The following is a 19,954-nucleotide window of genomic DNA, read 5'->3' on the forward strand; positions in this document are numbered from 1 at the left end:
TATGAGGGATATAGTTCTCAAGGAGAAATGTACTCTTATAATAGTGCTTGGGAGTAGAAGGTATTTGGCTGAAGAAAAGAGCTAACTTCTTTTTTTCTCTTTTTTTTTTTCCTCTCTTCCTTTCTCTTTCATCTACTTTCTTTCCCACTCTCTCTATTTCATTCCCTCTCTTTTTCCCTTCTCTTTTCCATCCCATCCTCCTTCCACCCTACAGTGGGTGGTGCCCATTCTTTACTAGCTTTTTCCCACAGTCATCTCCATGGGTGTGACTTTGCTCTTAGTCAAAGACTTTACCCCACCCTTCTTGGGGACTGGTTCTTTTGGAGAAATGGTATTCTGAAACTGATTTCTTCTCACTTACCAAATCTCCTCCCACTAGAAAACTAGACTCATACTAAGTCCAGGACATACAGATTCATTCATTCTATTTTGATTCTGACTGGCTTTAATAATATATATCAATATTATATCTTCTCTCTAGCATTGAACACCCAGATGGTAGTCCCAGAAATTAAACAGAGAATCTATTTTTAGCATATATATATATTTATCTATATAAAATCTTCTGATGTATGCATTTCCATTTATAACTCCCACCCCTTCTCAGCTGCATTCAATCCTCTAGGCAAACACATAAACAATGTGTGAAAAAAAATTTAAAAATGGCAAATCTAAGAGCAAAACATTCTTTTTAAAAATTATCTTTTATTTTTTCCAATTACATGTAAAAACAATTTTAAACTTTTTTTTTTAAATTTTGAGTTTCAAAAAACAAATTCTTGAAGGAAATAAGAAATAGGAAAGCAGACTCAATTTTCCATAGAGAATAAGAAGATAGGATGGGGCAGAATAGGAGAATATAGAATTCATCTGAGTCTGACTCCAGAGCTCAATGGATACAGCATTCTATCTCACTATGTCTTAGTACTGTTAAGTTCAGATCACCAGCTATGATATAGGAATAAGACTGTGTTACTTTTTTAATTCCTGTGAAATCATAGTGGATGCCATTAGGGCCTGGGCCTTGTCAGGGGCAGGTGATAGTCTTCTTTCTTTTGTACATCATGGAAACTTTTTTCTCTGCCATTGGTGATCAGTGGAAAACTGCAACTATTTCATATTCTTCCTGAAGTATATTTGTTTTCAGTTTTTTCATTTTTTTTCTGGTCAAAGGGGCAGCCACATTCACTTAAATTTTCTGGATCAAGGGCTTGTAATTTCAACACAGAAGAAGGGAATTTTCCATTCTCTTTTGCCTCTTCACATATATAAACTTTCTTTCTTTCCTTTTTTTTTTTTAAAACAACCTTTTTATTTTTAAAACATATGGGTAGATAGTTTGCAACATTTACCCTTGCAAAACCTTGCTTTCCAAATTTTTTTCTTTCTCCCTTCTCTCCACCCTCTCCCCTAGATAGCAAGTTAAACATGTGTAATTCTTCTACACATATTTTCACAATTATCATGTTACACAAGAAGAATCAGATCAAAAAAGGAAAAAAAATAAAACAAAATATAAACAAACAACAACCAAAAAGGTGAAAATACTATGTTGTGATTGACACTCATTCCCCATAGTCTTCTCTGTAGGTACATCTGACTCTCTCTATCACAAGACCATATAATAAACTTTCCTAGCCCAAATTCAGATATAGGAAGTGGTTTGGGTACTTACTTCTTCCCTCTTATAAAGAAGGTCAAAGTCCATTTGATTTACCTGAGAAGGTTTTATATTACTTATGTTTTATGTTAGTTTTTAAATAAGGTTTTATATTAGTAACAGCAGAATAACAAATAGAGAATAATTTGGTTCTGAGTTTCCCTACTTCCAACTCTACCCCTGAAGTTGACATCCAGGGCTTGTGCAAAGAAGAGGCAGAACTGGATGACTGTGATAAAACTAGATTCTATATCATAGGAAGTGCTAGCCCTCACTCCTGTATCTTGAGGTTTTGGTGCACTAACCAAGCTTCCCCTTCCTCTGGAAAAAGTTGCTTCTCTTTGAAGATATCACTAATAAGAATGATAAGTCCCACTGCAAAGTTGAAGCAGTTCTGACAGTTCTAGCCCCATAAGACCAGAAGGTCCTGCCCACCTTCGAAGTTACCAGAGGGAATCAACCCTCTGATTCCTGCAAAAAAAGCGCTTCATTTTGGGACAAAAAGACATTTAATGTTGCATCAAGAGTCTTTCTTTGTTCCATGCCCTTATGACTTGTCTTGGACTCAGAACTCTGCTCAGCTCTACCTATCCCTGATCAGATTCATGTCCTTCATATATGATAACCTGATTCATGCTGCTCAACCAGTGATGCCTTTTGCCAGTCCCTATGTAGTCCTAGTGGTCCCTCTGGTTCTTCTGTCTGCTTCATCCTTCTCCCTCTCTAATGATCTGTACTGGCTGTCCATATCTGACCCCTGCGCCATCTGTTATTAGGAACCCACATCCCCCAAGTCTTCCCAAAATAAGACAGGGATAAGTCATTGGAAAAAGTCCAAAGATACCCAGTAGGTATTAGTCTTAGAAGGGTAATGTTCTAAAATCTCAGGTGTATTGCCAGATTCCATTCCTAGCTAGATTTCCTTCCTTCCTTCCTTTTGCTTGGCTTCTGAATCCTTTCATTTAAATTCAAATGGATATTGGCCCAGGTCTCTCTCAGGTTCTCTTTGGCTCTGTAATTTCTTTTCATCTTCTTTGTGAGCCCAGCTTTTCATTTCTCTTTCATTCCTCGGACTGGTGGTTCCTATATCCTTTGAAGGAGAAAGGCTTCCTTTCTCCTCCTACATATGATATACCACCTACTCATTTTGTTGGCACTAGAGATCACAAATAGAGGCAGTGACTTGTGGTGATAACTGGTGGGTCAGTGGGTACCTAGTATACTGAAGGGAAAATCAACTATATTTCATTTAAGTCTAAATTCAGTGTTTCTACTTCAGGGGCTTTCCTTCACAAAAACCATCATAAATAAAATAATAAATAAAACAAATTAAAAACTCCCTAGAGTTTTATATAATCACATGTGAATAATAAAGGCTGGAATTGGAAAGAAATTGATTGAAGGGGTTTACATTTGTGAGAAGGGAGAGGATATATCAGGTACTACATAGGTATTCCTAGTTAGAGATTTATGGGAATCTGGGAATTATTCTGAAGGAGCAGGGGGACAAGGTAATTAGGGAGAAAGTCCTCTAGTTGATATGAAAGTCATTTATAGGCTTGGTATATGTAGGCATGAAGGGTTATGGTAGTGTTGGGGAGAGGTTCTTGGAGATGTTTTTTAGCAGTATGGGAAACCAAATTGTGAGGCAAGTGAGGGTGGAAATCCTTTATACTTTTGTCTCCTGTCTCCCCTCATGCAGAGCTCACTGCGCCAGGAAAATGCCACCGTGTTTGGATGCCTGACTCATGAGGTGCCTCTGAGCTCAGGTGACACTTCTGTAACCTGCTCCACAGGTGAGAATGATGGAGTCTGCATAGGGAGTAAGGAGGGAAGGAGATGATGGGGGAGTGGAATAAGGGAAGAGGAAAAGAATGGGGAGAGAGTGAAGATGTCAAGGTAAAGAGGAAGGTGATGGGGGTTCCTTTCTTCCTTCACCCCCTCATCCCCAGTGACCCCTGTCTTTTGCTCAGAATCCCTGGCTGGCTTCATTCTCTCTGTCAATGCTGCTTCTAAAATCTCCAGACTGCGGATCCCTTTCCCCCAAACAGGAACTTGGTACCTGACCCTCCGATCACTGTGTGGAGCAGGCCCGTGGTAAGAGCAGAAAAATGGGGGATATGGTGATGACTTCAATCAGGAAAGTCACAGTGAAAGAGTGGTCATTTTTAGGGAGCACACTAGAAGGACAGGCTGGGGGCACCTATAATGAGAAGGGGTTCTTCCCTATATAATTGAGTCTGAACTCTAGCTTAAGGGCCCAGATACTTAGTTTCTCTGCTTCCTGCAGTCTGGCACCACATCTTTGTCCAACTGGGTTTCTGCTTTTGCAGAAGAGGGAAGCTTTTCTCCGCTCCTTCCCTTCCATTCCCAAAGCTCTACAAGGGCCTTCTACAACTAAGAATTTTACTGTTGGAAACAATGGAGAAGCATGGTGGTGGGGAATGGGTGGAAGGTAGGGAACCAGTCATAAATGGAGCTAGTTGGGATCTCCCTTAGTTTCTCTTCATCCTTTTCCTTACATATCTTCCTCCTCCTAGTTTTGAAAGTCTGCTACAACTGCCTCTATGCCTGTTTTTGTTCTTGGGGCTCGTGTTCCTTGATTTAGCCAGACATTAGGCACCTTCTTTCTCACTATTGGAGAAACAGTGAGGGAAATGGGCACCTTGGGACAAGGCATTGAAGTGAGACATTTCCATCTCACAGTAAACAGCAGATGGTTTTTCTCCGTCTCAACGTTTCCCTGCATCACCTAGGAAAGTTATCTTGGGTCATTCTCTGAAGATAACGCCCTCCTGCCTTAAAAATAAAGTCATGACAGTGTTTATTTTTAAACTTGCTTTTGCAAGGCAGCAGGGGAAAGTTTTAACACCTTTAAGAGAGGGCATCTGTGACTGCGTGGGAGAGTCCTGAGCATGCTCAATACAGACCTCCCCCATGCTGAGCTCCTGAAGCCACCACACCCATATCTGTGGCTTGTAGTCAAAACTCTCTATGGGGTTCAAATATCCAGCCGCTCAATTTCTCTAAGCTTCATATTCTCCATATATAAAATTGGGTTAATAATCCCCAGCGGAAAGGTGAACTTTTATTGTTATTGCCCACAAAAGGCCTGGTTTTAGGATAATGACAAGGCTTTCCTTTTGTACCCTGGCCAGCCCTGGCTAATTTGAGTGTAATTTCCTATAAAGAAAAGTTCATAGTTATTTTTCTCCATCTTCTCATCTCCTGCTTTGATGCTCCTCCCCATCCCAGTCCAAACCTGCACTGAGATTTTGTGTGTCTTTAAAAACAATTTCTTACAAATCAGGGGCAATGAGAATGTGGTCTCCTGACAAGCAGGGTGGGGTTTTATATCCTGTACCTTAGAGAGTGCCCTGGTCCTCAGAGTTTATTTTTTCTGACTTTTTCTTAGCTAAAGGATCAATAAGGGGGAAAACCAAGGGATTAAACTGGCATATGAGACTGTCTCTGTGATTTCATTAGTATGAAAAAATTCCTAGCGAGAAGTTGCTCTTCGGTCAATAGATTTAGAGGATTGTCTGGGACACTGAGAGATGTGACTTGTCTAGAGTCTTACAGTATCAAATTATCAGAAGTGGGACTTGAATCCTCTTCTTCCTCCCTCCTTGGACTACTCTCCATCTTTTCTCTCTCAAACAAGGATCTAAATCTATAGTAATATCCAGCAAATCTGGAAATATTCAGAGTACAAAGGAAAGAGTACTGACTTTGGAGTGTGAAGATGTGGTTGAAAATTCTGCCTTGTGCCTGGGACAAATCACTTTAATCTCTGTAAATTGAAGGAGTTAGACTGGATGTCCCTTAAAAGTAACTTCCATTTCTTGAAATATCTTTGGAAAGGGGGTGCTGTTTTCCTTATTCTTCACACTGAGGGCCAACTATTCTATTCTGTGTTAGATCCAAATGAATATTTATTGAGTTTCACAGATTAACTTTTTGATCCACTTAGAAGGTCCTTCATAGATATTCCATTTGGAAACTGAACTATATCCACAAATAATAGCTGTATCATCTTTGTATGGCAAGTGGTTCCACCTCAAAATCAATCATTACTGATTGGCCACTGGAAGAGTTCTTCCCAATCCAAAGACAACACATTAAATCCATACATTCCTAAGGGGATGACAAGACTATCTTCACCCTAGCTTCTAGGCTTACTTTTATTTATCAATACCCCTATCTAAAGCCCACAGGAGAGATTTATTTGGACTCTCCCAATATTTCTCTCAATGATTATTAAGCATTGTATATTAAGCATGATATTAAGTGTCAATTTTGACAACAGCATTCATTTCTTTCTCTAATCAACTTAGGGAAACTACATGCCCCATCCTTACTTGCTAACCACAACTGGTGAAGGGCTGGGGAAATGACCCCCAGCTTTAACTTATAAATCCTCTTTACTCTTATGTGCATTATGTATTAAAATACACCTGTGATGGAGATTCTAGGGTCTAGGGTTGTTCTCTGACCCTCTTTTTCTCATTGAGGATTAAATCTGTTTTCCATAGCTTTCCTTGAAAGCAAAAATAATAGCAACATTTTTTTTTTCTTTTGGAAGTGAGTTTGATCAACCAACCCCCTTTTCTTTGTCTGTAGCCTCTACTCACACAGTATGCTGAATTTAGTCCAGGGAATTTTCTTTCTTAGACTTTGAAGTCATTTGAACGCCATTCCCTCCTGCTCTTGTCAGGAATGCTATCAAGACAGAAATTTCATCTTCTTGACCAGGAGATAATAGTAGATAAATAGTAACTTTTCCAACAGTTTCTTCAATTGTAAAACTATTATCTACATAGTTTATAGGTTATTCCTGAGAGTCAAGTAGAACTGAACTTTCCCTTTGAAGGTAGAACTTTAGAATATTAACAGACTCCTTCATCTTGATGGTTTGAGAGGAATAGAAGGTCCCCAGTCTTTCTTGATTCGTTGATCTCTCTTTCCCAATGTGGGATTTCTCTCAAGGCAGTGTGGTAGTACAAAACGAGTACATGACTTGGAGCTAAAGATTCAAATACTAATTCTGAAAAGTACTAGCTGTGTAACTCCGAGAAAGCCACTGAATCATTTAGCTTCAGTTTTCCTCTTATGTGAAATGAAATAAAATGAAAATCTTCCATAATATTTGAACTACTTACTACACGAGGTTATCATGTGAAAAGTACTTTGAAAACTTTCAAGGGCTATACAAAAATTGAGTTGCTATTATTTTATTTTTATTATCCAGTTTCTTGCTTTGCTGCAAGTCATTACCCAACTCTGAGAGGCTAGAACATACTTCTTTTTGAGTACCATTGATTTCCAGTGCCTGAGCAGGTATGTGCACCGTAGGAGATGAATATTAGGAAGCACAATTGCATAGTTGTTGGTTTGTTTATAGCTCACTTCACACCTGTGCTTTTCTGGGGGATACCTGGGGCCTCATGACAGTATTAAACCATAGGGGATGATTCTTCTTCCAAGGCCATCCCTTATGCTCTTGAACTTGACTTATCTGTTCTTTGGATCTACTCTCACCTTTTAACCCAGGTTCCTGTGTATCGACCTTGTATAAAGGCACCCAGTTTTCTTTTCTTTTCTTTCTTTTCTTACAGTCTCTGAAGAACCCAATATTCTTCTTAAGGCTTACTATTTCTTCCTCTCCCCTAATCTCCTTCCATTAGGACAAGAAGACAGATAAGAACTTAAAATAACAAAAAAAGGAAGAGGTGAAAGTTAGTTGATTTTTTAAAGTTTATAGGAATAGGTGGTCCTGTTCATCAATGAAATGGAAGTGATGGTTTGAAGTTTGAGGCCTTCTTCTCTGATCCAACTCTTGTGTTTTGCCTCTGTAGTAAGCCTCACCTAAATCCTGTTTGAGTTGGTGCTGACCCAAGTTAATCAAGCTCTTTGCCTAAGGATTGGAGCGGATGCTAGCTCTCCGGTAGGATTCTCACCTCTTCCTGGAGGTCTCTTTGGCTTGGCCTCTGGAGGAGGAAGGCTCTTTTCTATTTGGCCCTAAATCTTCCTCTTCTGGGCTTCATGCCATCTGGTCCAATTAGTCACCTCCCCCCTTCCTGGAAGACACTTTCTTTGGCTCTGGGCTCTTGGAATTCCTAACTTTACTCTAAACCACTTCTCTTAATTAATTGTCAATTCAACAAATATTTATCAAAATGCTACTGAGGGTTGTCACCTAGACACTATGCTAAGTGATGGGGATAAAAAGGGAAAAATGGAGGAAAATGGAGACAGTCCCCACCATCAGGGAGGTTTACATTCTACTACATTCCCTCTGCTGTTCAGTTTTCTCGAAACATATTCACTAGCTGATTGGTAAGACTGGTTCTTCCTTTAGCTTCTTCAGCTATAGTCCTAGGCTCACTCACATCTGGATTGGCTTCTTCAGTAGCTACGGCTTCTCCACTATGGGTCTGGCCCCATCTTCTTACAGCTCATTGCATGACTCTAGTTGGCTAGAGCATCCAGAAGCTAACTGCCATCTCTCTTCCTTTTTCAAAGTCCATGCTTCTTGCTGCACCTCCCACTAAGTTCCCATTTCCTGTTTAAAGAACTATTAATTCTTATTTTATTTGCAGAGTAGAGGAAGGGTGAGAGGCTCTCCTTGGGAGGGTCACTTGGATACTCAGGAGTGCAAAGATGGTAGCTATCTAGTCCGAGGAGGTCATGACCAGTGTGTCCATTATGCTGCTCAGTTTGAGTATAATGATCATGGTTATGGTTAGTTGTGCCCAGGATAAGGAACACTGGCCCCGAGGATCATGTGTGTCCACTGAGTTAGTCACAGAACCACAACATCACAAGAGTTGGAAGGGAACTTGGAGCCTATCTAGTTGAAACTGTGTCTGAACTAGAGTCTCCCCTACAAGACATTCAACAAGTCTCCATCTGGTATTTTTTTGGAGACCTTCAGTGAGGGCAAACCCATTTCATTCTCTCGTGAGGCAGTCCATTTCCCTCTAGAAGAGATGTAATTGGTAGGACTCTTTTCCTTGAGCCAAATCTAATTTTTCCCTTTTGTTACTTCTACCCATTGCTCTTAAATCTGACCCCTGAGGTCAAGCACAACCATTTAATTCCTTTTCTCCTTGATAGTCTTTCAAATAATTGAGTATTTTGGAGGAGGATACAGATGATCAGTATAGTAGTTAGTGTATCCAGAGTGAGGGTTATTTCGCCCAGAGTGATGGCTAGATGTCCATATATTCATCCAGTGGAAGTTAGAGTGTCTAGGGCAAGGATCAGAGGTACCCAGCATGATCATCAGTGTGTCTGCAGGTTTGAACGCTGTAAGAATGTCACTGCTGAGGTCCGTCTCCGGACCTTCCTGTCCCCATGCATTGATGACTGTGGCCCGTATGGTCAGTGCAAACTTCTGAGGACACATAACTACCTGTATGCAGCTTGTGAGTGCAAGGCTGGTAAGTGAGGAAGTTGGGGGAAAGGGCATGGGATGGAGAGGCCAGGAAAAACTGAGGGGCTAAGGATAGGAACTTGGAGGTCCTGGATTGAGACTGCAGAAACTGAGGCAGGGTTGGGAAGAGTGAGATTTTGTAGGGAGAGTCAAGTATGGGGATTTAATATGGGCAAGGCCATGGGAAGGGAGGAAAGACCAGTATTCTGAGGAGGAAATGAAGGACCAGAGATGTTGAAAGAAAACTGGGTATGAAAGAAGGAAGAGGATTTAGACCTGAAGGCATCTTAGAGATCATCTAATCCTACTCCATTTTTCAGAGAAGGAAATTAAGGTACAAAAAAATCAAGGGGCAAAGGGCAGAACCTGAGAACAGGAAAGTAGGGATAAATTCTCTTTTCTCAAACTCTAGAATGAAAGCATGGGGGATTGAGAAATTCATAGGGTAAAAAGAGTTCATAAAGAGCATGAGTCCTAAGGCTCCTGTTTCACACTGAGCACTGGACTTGCCCTGATCCCCCCCTAGGCTGGCGTGGCTGGGGCTGTACGGACAGTGCAGATGCTCTCACTTATGGATTCCAGCTTCTGTCCACCCTGCTGCTCTGCCTGAGTAACCTCATGTTTTTGCCACCTGTGGTTGTGGCCGTTCGAAGTCGCTATGTGCTGGAGGCTGCGGTCTACACCTTCACCATGTTCTTCTCCACGGTAAGTGGTCTCAGGGAGTATCTTGGTCTCTACTTTCACCCTGGGCTTCTCTGTAGTGCTTGGGGTTTGTGTGTGAACACCCACACCCACACACGTGTGCAAACATACATGTATGTTGGGCTGGGCACTGTGTTTGAGACCTCATAGCTATTGCTTGTTTTTGAACTTATTCCACATGGCCTAGAGTTCACAATCATTCCTTACCCTTGAATCATCCCTAATCTCCTTTTCAGTCTGCCCTGGATCTGTGACTTAGAACTGAGTGATGAAAGACAGATCCTCCAAATGACATCTATTTCTATCCCTTCTACAAGTAGAAGCCCTTTAGTGATGGATTTGGGACCTCTTCTTGTCAGGGTACATAGCCACTCCCTGCACCGGAATGCTCTGAATAGCCATCTTCAGTGGTCTGCTTTTGTCTCCTTATCCATACCTGTGCTAAAAATTTTTTTTCTTATGATTCTTTCTTAGATTTTCCAATCTAGAAAATATGGTATTTTTTAAGATTTGTTTGTAGGAGTTATGGGGTAGAGTTTCACTGTATTTCTTCCTTCTATTTTGCAATCTTTCACTATTAATATTTTATCTCCTGTTAGATATGCCCAAAGTGGGGTCAGAAGGCATTTTCAGGGGTACCACCTTCACTGATAGTAAGAGAAGAGAATGCAGTTTGACTTGACTTTGATTCCTTTTTTTTTTTAATATTTTAATACTTATTTTCCCCAGTTATATGTAAAACAAATTTTTTACATTTATTTTTAAAATTTTGAGTTCCAGATCCTCGCCCTTTCTCTTCCTTCCCTATATTAAGAAGGCTTATGTGAAGTTGTGCAAAACATTTCTATAAAAGTCACATTACAAAAGAAAACACAGATCTTCTCCTTCCTCCATGGAAAAAAACCCTCTAAGAAAAAAAAAAAGTAAGAAAAGTATGCTTCAGTTTGTATTCAGACACAATCAGTTCTTTCTTTGGTGTGGATAGCATTTTTTTTTTTTTTGGGTCATAAGTCCTTCAGAATAGTCTTGGATCATTGTATTGCCGAAAATAGCAAACTTGACTTTGATTTTTGACAAAATTCTAGAATGTATTATTAAGAGGTTGAATAGTAAATATCTAGCAAAGGAAGCAGTGATCATCAAGAACCAGAATGGTATGATCAAGAACAAATGAAGTCAGAATAACTTTATTCCCTTTTTTTTTTTTTTTTTTTGACTAGGCTATTAAAATGGTAGCTCAGTATAAATCTGTAGATAGCATTTGCCTAGATTTAGGTAATCATTTGTTAAAGTCTGTTGTGTTATTCATGTGGGAAAGATAGGCGGACTGGACTATTAGATGGATTAAATTATGGGTTAATTAGAGAATTAGTTAAATTAGATGAATTAGAGATTGATTGAACCATTTGACAGAAAACAATTATCCCTTCCAAATCATGACTTTCCCCATCTCAGTTTTAATATGTCATGGGTTGTCATAAGAAATTAAATGGGAATTTTTGGGGAATTTTGTAGAAGCTGTAGGTAACATTTAAAGATCAGTAAATGACACAGAAAAAGTCTAAAACTCAGGAATGCATAAAATGTATGTATAGTATTATATAATATCACCCTAAATTTTATAATAAGGTACTATAAACACTCCATAAAAGAAAAAAGGAAAAAAATTCATGCTTCTTTGGTATGAAAGAAGAGCCAAAAATTTTATATAGATTTTCCAGATCATGGGGATATCATGCTTCTAATCCTCCCCCCTCAATAATATCATTAGTACTCATTAATTATTTTATGTCAGCTGGAAAGAAGATTTTCAGTGGAGTCTTAAGTAATTTTTTCTTGACCTCGTTTTATTTAGCATTATTATTATTAGTATTTTAATCAATGACTTGGATAAGTCTTCTTATCAAATCTGCAGATAATGCTAAACAAGGAAGAGTAAAGCACTGGATAACAGAGTCAGAATTCAAAAAGATCTAAACAGGCTGAAACAATGAAATAAATATATTTAGACTTTAAAAGATATAAATGTAAAATGGGAAAGCATAAACTCTGTGACCTCTATCCGAGGCACAGGCCTATGATCTAAGACAAAACTTCTTAAACTTTGGGTTTTGATTCTAAATAGGATCCTGTAACTGAAGTGGGGGTTGTGAAATTATGATTTATTATCAGTAAATGTTTGACTTGTATGCCTATTATATATATGTATACACATACATACATATATACATATACATATATATGTACTTTCACCGTGGTGTGTGTGTGTATAAGTACCTGGGGATGCACAAAAATTTCTTGGGCAAAAAGGGGTTGTCAGTGGAAAAAGTTTGATCTAGGAGGGAAATGCCAAATGCACTGGAACATGCCTCTTATAAAAATGAGTACAGCTCAAACCAGATTAAAATGTAATTGAGAAATATTTAACAAAATAATTAAAAATACAGTTAAACTTAGTTAATGTTATCATCAATGTAGATTGTCATTGGACATTTTAGTGATCCCCAAGTTGTTGTGAATTTAACACTGTTGATGTAGGGCCTAAGCCTAAAATTTAATCCTATTAGTGACTTCTGACCTCTGCTCCTAGTTCTATCATGCATGTGACCAGCCGGGCATTGTGGTTTTCTGCATCATGGACTATGATGTTCTGCAGTTCTGTGACTTCCTAGGCTCCCTCATGTCTGTGTGGGTCACAGTCATTGCCATGGCTCGTCTGCAGCCTGTGGTCAAGCAGGTAAGTCTAATATTAATTTCAGGAGGAGGGAATAAACTCTAAGCAGAGGACTAACCTATCCTGAAAATCCAGTCTATTTTTTTCTAGTTTTCCTCTTCTTTCTCCTCCTCCTTTTCCTCCTCCTCTTCCTCCTTCTCCCTCCTCCTCTTCTTCTTCCTCCTCCTCTTCCTTTTCTTCCTCCTCTTTCTCTTTTTCCTCCTCTTCCTCCTCCTCCTTCTCCCTCTTCTTCTTCCTCCCTCTTCCCTTCTCCCTCCTTTTTCCTCCTCCTTCCTTCTCCTTTTCTTCCTCTTTTTTCTCTTCCTCCACTGGAGAGTTAAGTGACTTGCTCAGGATAATGTCACTAAAAAATGTCTGAGGTCATATTTGACCTGAGGTCTTCCTGACTCCATGGCCAGTGCTCTATCTTCTGTGCCATTTACCTACCCTCTCCAAAATTTATTTCCTATCTACAAATGGCCGATGTCTGAGTGAGGATGCTCAGGATATAGACATTATACTGATGGCCAGAGCACTACAGGGTGATGAAGCCCCCAGAATTTGAACAAATTAAACCCAAGCCTTGGGCAATCTAGACAAAGAATCTATGTCCTTCACTCATGCCTGAGCTAGTTAAGCAGAGTAGTAATACTCAGAATGAGAATATTTTTCCTATCCTATCCTATCCTATCCTATCCTATCCTATCCTATCCTATCCTATCCTATCCTATCCTATCCTATCCTATCCTATCCTATCTTATCCTATCCTGTCCTATCCTTATCCTTATCCTTATCCTTGAGAGATTGATCAAGGAAATAGGATAAAAGGAGAATAGCTGAAGTCTCCCCAGTGTAATAATTGGCTATTCATAATATGAGAGAGAAATAATTTTTCCCACTTATCTCTCAGTGCTTTACTTTCATTATTCTTCATTTAAAAGTGCCATCCTCAACTCAGCAGTTAGAACACTGGACCTGGAGTTAGGAAGATCTACCTGAGTACAAGTCCCTGTGTGACCTGGACAGGTCAATTACCTTCTGCTTGATTAAGCTTTCTCAAGTGTAAAATGGGGGTAATAATAGTATTTATTTCCCAGAGTCATTGGGAGAATAAGATGGATAATATCTGTAAGATATTGTTGTCCTTAAATATACTCCTTTTTTCAGTCTCCCATATCTCTCTCCCATCCCAAAATTCTGGCCCTGATTTTGAGTACTTTCTTGGTCCCTTTCCTATCTCCAGTTTTCCCTCTGCTCTGTGATCTCCCCCTAGCATCCATCCAATCCTATTTCTAGGGTCCTTTCCTCCCAAGGCTCCTGATCTTCTGACTCTGATCTTACCTTTATCTCTTCTTCCGCAGGTTCTCTACCTGCTCGGGGCCATGCTATTGTCCATGGCTCTGCAGCTTGACCGACATGGCCTCTGGAACCTTCTTGGACCTAGTCTTTTTGCCCTTGGGATCCTGGCTACGGCATGGGTAAGGATGCATGGGGAACAGTGGTCCTGGCCTGGTGACGGTCAGTCACATCATGAGTAATGGAAGTCAGAGAGGTAGGGGTGGAAAGGGAATGTTCTGATTATGTCATGTGTGAGGAGAGGATGGTCCAGCATGGATTCTATAATAATTCTTCCCCTCAGATGTGGGGTTATAGATTTTATTCATTTTTGGAATCCTTTCCTGTGGGATCTTATGTCCATGTCCTCATCCTACACTTGTATTTCTACCCTAAACCCACATTCTTATCTTTATTCCATATCTGTATCCTTGTCCCTGCTTCATCTCCACCTTTCCATTCCATGTTCCTATCTTTATCCTTTCTTCAAATCTTCCCCATATCTGCATTCATGGCCCCAATTGGCTTTATGTCTTTATCAATATACCTGGTTCCAAAATTCCATTGCCCATGTATCCTTGGGCTCCATAGTCCCACAGACCTGTTACTGTGCCTCTGAGATACTCGTTTCAGGGTCAGGGAGAATTTGATCTTGTTGCTTTCTTTTGTCACCTTTGAATGATTTGGACTTGCGATTAATTTTCATAAACCCAAGGGGAGCTTCCTGATCTGGCTTCCCCTCTTTCTACTGCTCCTCACAGAATTCCTTAAGTTTTTTCAGCATTTGTATTGATGATACCCACAGAAGAGTTCAGTCTTAAGTTAAGTGATCCTGGCTCTTGGGTGGATCACAAAGATTGTCTTTGATTCTTCCCTGGTTTCCATTCTATTCTTGTTTTGCTCAATCTCTTAATCTTTGGAGCTGGATTCTCTCATGTAGCAGCTAGTTCTCCTTACTAGGACATGGAAATCCTGTCTTTGAGGGAGCTAAACCCTAACTCTTTTTTTGTTCTTCAAGTGAGCTTGTTTACTTCTCTTAATTTTAGTGACATCCAGAATATTCTAATAGTAGTACTCTTAATAGGTTACAGGATGAACTAGGTCCTAAAGCAAACTGTTTCATTTGTTGCTATGTCCCCTCAAATCATCATTTGATAGCTAGCCTTCTAGTGATACTCCAGATTCAGCTAGGCTGATCTTCTGATGGCAAAAATATGGACTATCATTGCAACTGCCCTTAAACCCTAATAGTTTAGTAGGATCTTTTCCCGTCTCCCCACTTCTTTCTCTAGTATGTGCTCTATTGCTCTAGCTTTTCAGAATTCAGTCACCTCCAGGCCATAAACAAGCTATTTTACTAACATCACAATTTACAGAGACTTCCATTTTTTCTGAATAACTGAATATATATTGTTTTCATAGGATTATGGATTAAGAACTGGAAAGGACCTTAGAGGTCACCGAATCCAACCTCTCATTTTACAGAGAAAACTGAGGCTGAGACAGATTGAGTGATTTGCCCAGATAGTAAATGTTCAGGGCAGGATGCACATCTAACTCTTTCTGAGTCCAAGGCTAGCATCCTATCCATTGACCTCCTAGCTACCTTCTAGCTACCTGGTCAGGCTTTGGCTCTGTCCTAGCTGGATCCCTATTCTATTTCTATAATATTTTATTATTTTTTTTTCTCCTCAGGGCAGGTGACCAGCCATTATCTTGATCATTACTAGACCAATAACAGCTTTTCCCTCTCGATGTTAGCAGAATTACATGCTCCTTGCTTTAGCTAAAGGCTCTAAAAGCAAACTGGTATCCCTTTTTTTCTGGTTATTACCTGAGTTATGAATATGATTAATAGGTCAAGTTTTTAAGCCAGGCACAATGAATGATTTCTGTTTGCTGCATCTATTATCTTGAACTAATCAGATTGATGGAAGCCACCCCCTGCTTGTCCTGACTTAAAAGATCTATTTTCTCTTTCATGCCCAATTGACTCCATGGTTCTCAGACCTTTAGCTTACTCTTGATACCCTCACTGGTCTGGGCCTGTTACCTTCTTGGCTTCTACACCAAATCTCTGGGCTTCTGACTTATATCTAACTAATCCACTATTGTATTTTCCTATAAAGTTACTATAATCTTGACGTGGTTGAAATTAAGATGGATTTTCCTTAATTCAACCATAATTATTATTAAGACAATAATAACCACCACCTACATCTCTATTGTTGATTTTCCCCAACAACTTCATGTGATAGTTCACACATAAGGAAACTTAGAATCACTGTTTAAATGGTTTACTTAAAGTCCTATGGTTTTACAACAAAAATAGGTGTTCTGGCTTACAAGTCTGGAGAGAGAGAACTTTCATAGATTCATCCTCCATGAATTCTTAGTTCTTTACTATCTTGTCAGAAAAAGAGAGGAAAGAAGGAAAGAGTGTGGGCTTCTTTCAACTGCATTAGTAGCAAACTCTTTGTATTGGACCTTTGATTTCAGTGGTATAGGGAAATCTCAGTGTAGATGGTCACTTGCTTTAGAAGTAGTAATCTTAGAAAATTTCCAGAGGCCACTGAGAGATTAAATGACTTTTCTAAAGTCTCAAGGGAACATTTCTGGAGTATTTTTACTTCCTACTCTTGTCTCCTCTGGGTCTCATTATTCTGTACATTTTCTTTGGATACCTGCATTTTTTAGTTTATCCCATTTTATGTTCATCATCGCTTGTTCTTCAGAGTGTTTTCCCTAAGGCTCAACATTCTCTTCAAGCAAACCTGGGACTCAGCTCACTTAAACCCAGTGATTTAGAGGCATGGAGCCTGAGTTCAGGGAAGAGAGACCAGGGTGGAAGTGGCAATATCTAGAGTTTGAGCAAGACAGAAGCAATAATTGGGGGAATGAGGGTAGGGTGTCCTATAAGTAATCCCAGGAGAGCCTTAGCTCTTTAACCCTTGATCTCCACAGACTCTCCTTGGCTATACTCAGTCATTGCCTGTGCCCCTCTGCCTCCGTCTCCTCCCCCAGTCCTTGCTCTCCTGACTCCTGACTCCAGATTCTCTCCCCCCAGACGGTGCGCAGTGTCCGCCGCAGACACTGTTACCCTCCGACATGGCGTCGCTGGTTGTTCTACCTATGCCCGGGCAGCCTCATTGCCGGCAGTGCAGTTCTCCTCTATGCCTTTGTTGAGACACGGGACAATTACTTCTACATCCACAGCATCTGGCATATGCTCATTGCAGGTAGTGTGGGCTTCCTGCTACCCCCTCGAGCCAAATCTGATGGCAAAGTCCCCCCGCTCTCCAGGCCCCGGGGATGCGGGTACCAGCTCTGCATCAATGAGCAGGAAGAGCTGGGCTTGGTGGGGCCAGGTGGTCCTTCCATCAACAGCATTTGTGCCAGCTGACACCTGTCCCCGAGCATGCAGTCCTCCTTGGGGACGTTGAACATCCCGGAACACATGACCTGTCGTTGGGGACCTGGAGTCCTCCTTGAGAATGAGGAGCTCATCAATGTGGAGACCCAGAGCCCTCTTGTGGACGCATGGCTTTGGGGACACAGAGCTCTCCCTTGGGACATGGAGTTTGTCCTGGGGGCACAGAACTCACCTTGGAAGCACCCGTTCCTCCCCGTGGATGTGGAGCCCACAGACCCCAGAAATTTTGACTTTTCCAACAACTGCGGCCATCTATTGCTTTGTGCCAGATTCTTGACCCAGTTGCACAGTGTCTCACCCTTTGTCTTTGAGTGGATATAACCAGATGGAAGAGTAGAGGGAGACTTGAGGGGGAGGGGAGTGTCTCTAGAACTGGAGTGTATTTCCAATGAAATGTGTGCCAGCTCTTCCTTTAGTCCTATATTTTTGGACATGCAGAGATTGGGGGTCAGAAAATAGAATATGGGTTAAGGGTCAGAGGTAAAGCGGCACCTTCTTTGCTTCCCTGGTCCTATTGAATATTCTTATGATTAAAGAGGTCACTGTGAATGCTAGATATCACATCAGGAAGAAAAAACAAATGAAGTTCCTCCTCATCCCCATTACATTCTGTAAATCACTAACCATGTGCAGTTCTGGGCACATGGCCTTAGACAGAGGGATGGGGAATGCTCTTGTCTAAGAAGAGTTTAGAAAATCCTCAGGTGGAGGTGGAGAGACATAGAAACTCTAGACCTTAGAATGAGGGGTAACAGCTCTTTTAGGATTTGAGAGAGAGAGGCAGGTTTAGGACAAATAAGCTGACACAGCAGGGTGTGGTGGGTAGGCAGCTGGTCTTTGCATCAAGAAGTTCTGCCTTAGAGACACGCTGATGGAACATAATGTTTGGGCGACTTTAGAAAAGTCACTTTATCTCTCAGCGGCCCCTGGAAATTTTCTAAGACTGTTACTTGTAAAGCAAGTGACCATCTACGCTGAGATTTCCCTACACTACTGAAATCAAAGGTCCAATACGAACAACAGGGACTACATATAAGTAATATATTATGCCTGAAACATGGTCAAGGCTGAAAACATGAACATGTTTAAGGAAGGTTTTGATAAACCCCTTAATGTCACATCCTTAATGGGGCAGTCAAAGATGTTTGGAGATACTCCTCATCTGGGAAGGTAACACCACAGAGAATACCTGGCCATCCCTGAGACTCCTTCACAGTTCTTCAGAGCTAAAATCCTGAGTGGGGGTCACATAGTTCACCCAGGAGGGCAATGAATTATGGCTATGCTACTTTTTGAGGATTCTTTGCTCAGCAGTGACCCTACATCACACAAGAACACATACTTTCCAGGGCAATGGACTACACACCTACCCACTGACCCTTTGCGGTTTTCAGCTTTGACATAACTAACTACCAGATCATCCTTTTCTTGTAAAATCCAGGAAAATCTCATCCATCCTCATTCTTACCTGCCACTACTGGGAACTATCACCAGGGGACGCTTGGTTTCTAAAACTCAGCATTTTCCCCTAGGATCCTGGGTTTTGAATTGGAAGTGAGCTTGTGTTACAGATGAAGAAACTAAAACCTTAGTGAATAATTTGCTCAAGGACACACAGGGAATAAGTATTAGAGCCAAGATTTGAAACTTCTGCCTTCATATTCAGTATTCTGGATATTCATCTGCATTTTAAAAAGTCTTTACTACCAGAAAAAAATAGGGGTCACAACAATAAAATGAAAATGGGGGAAATATAGGCGTAGAGCTTCAAATGGGAGGATGTCAAACTTTCAGGTGTGTCATTCATACTGAAGATTGCATGTTTGGATTGCTCTGACTGGTTCTTAGTCTAAATCTAGTTCTCTAGACCTTAGAATGAGGGGTAACAGTTCTCATTGGATTCCTTAGGACTTCTCATATCCCCTTTTTGGGTTGGAGGGGTTGTCCTTGCCTCCCCTTTTCTTCAGAAAGAGGAACTTTTTCTGTGTTTCCAGGTCCCATCTGATTGATGGGTAGAATAGTTGCCAAGGGCAACAATAAGCTGAAGTGTTAATCATCTCTGATTTGTATAGGAAGAAGTCTTAATGCTGCCAAATCAGTGTTCCAGAGTTGGAAGTGACCCCAGGAGTCTTTTGGTTCAACCTGCCCAAGAATTCCCTTTATAACATGCTTGACAAATCCAGCCTCACCTTTCTGGAGTATACATATTGTTTATCAAATCTCTGACATGTACAAAGTTTGAGAGACATAATTTCTGGGTAATTAATTATGGCTATCAGGGAAAAAAAAAAGGGGCAGCTAAGTAGCACAGTGGATAGAGCACCAGCCCTGAATTCAGGAGGACCTGAGTTCAAATCTGGTCTCAGACACTTAAAACTTCCTAGCTGTGTGACCCTGGGCAAGTCACTTAACCCCAGCCTTGGGGGGGGGGGATTATGGCTAGTGAATAATTAATAAAAAATGGTCATTTGGCTGTCTCTGGTAAACCAAAGATCCCTCCTGGAGTCCTCTTAACACTTATATACTCTTGGAAGAATAATGAGTGTTCCCAACAGGTGGCATTCAATTCCAAGTGATTAACAATTAATGAATGAATATTAAAATGAGAGGCAGACCTATTCTAATGAGGAATCAGGGGCCATGACTTTGATTATGTCACTTTTATCTCTATTC

The 19,954-nt window shown here is 40.6% G+C and overlaps 1 protein-coding gene across 3 annotated transcripts in view; it reads left to right on the forward strand.

The window, feature by feature from the left end:
* Nucleotides 1-19,772, forward strand: part of TMEM8B (transmembrane protein 8B) — a 75,899-nt gene extending 56,127 nt beyond the window's left edge. For all 3 annotated transcript variants that reach the window (XM_074280350.1, XM_074280352.1, XM_074280351.1), the window contains 7 exons: nucleotides 3,363-3,456; nucleotides 3,634-3,757; nucleotides 8,963-9,105; nucleotides 9,625-9,803; nucleotides 12,391-12,537; nucleotides 13,875-13,991; nucleotides 16,916-19,772. In XM_074280350.1, coding sequence (XP_074136451.1) covers nucleotides 3,363-3,456; nucleotides 3,634-3,757; nucleotides 8,963-9,105; nucleotides 9,625-9,803; nucleotides 12,391-12,537; nucleotides 13,875-13,991; nucleotides 16,916-17,251 — 1,140 coding nt within the window. In that variant the 3' untranslated portion in view covers nucleotides 17,252-19,772. The remainder of the gene's footprint in view (nucleotides 1-3,362; nucleotides 3,457-3,633; nucleotides 3,758-8,962; nucleotides 9,106-9,624; nucleotides 9,804-12,390; nucleotides 12,538-13,874; nucleotides 13,992-16,915) is intronic.
* Nucleotides 19,773-19,954: the final 182 nt, after the last annotated feature.

Source organism: Sminthopsis crassicaudata, chromosome 1 (assembly GCF_048593235.1).
Source record: "Sminthopsis crassicaudata isolate SCR6 chromosome 1, ASM4859323v1, whole genome shotgun sequence".
In the NCBI taxonomy this organism is placed as follows: Eukaryota; Metazoa; Chordata; class Mammalia; order Dasyuromorphia; family Dasyuridae; genus Sminthopsis; species Sminthopsis crassicaudata.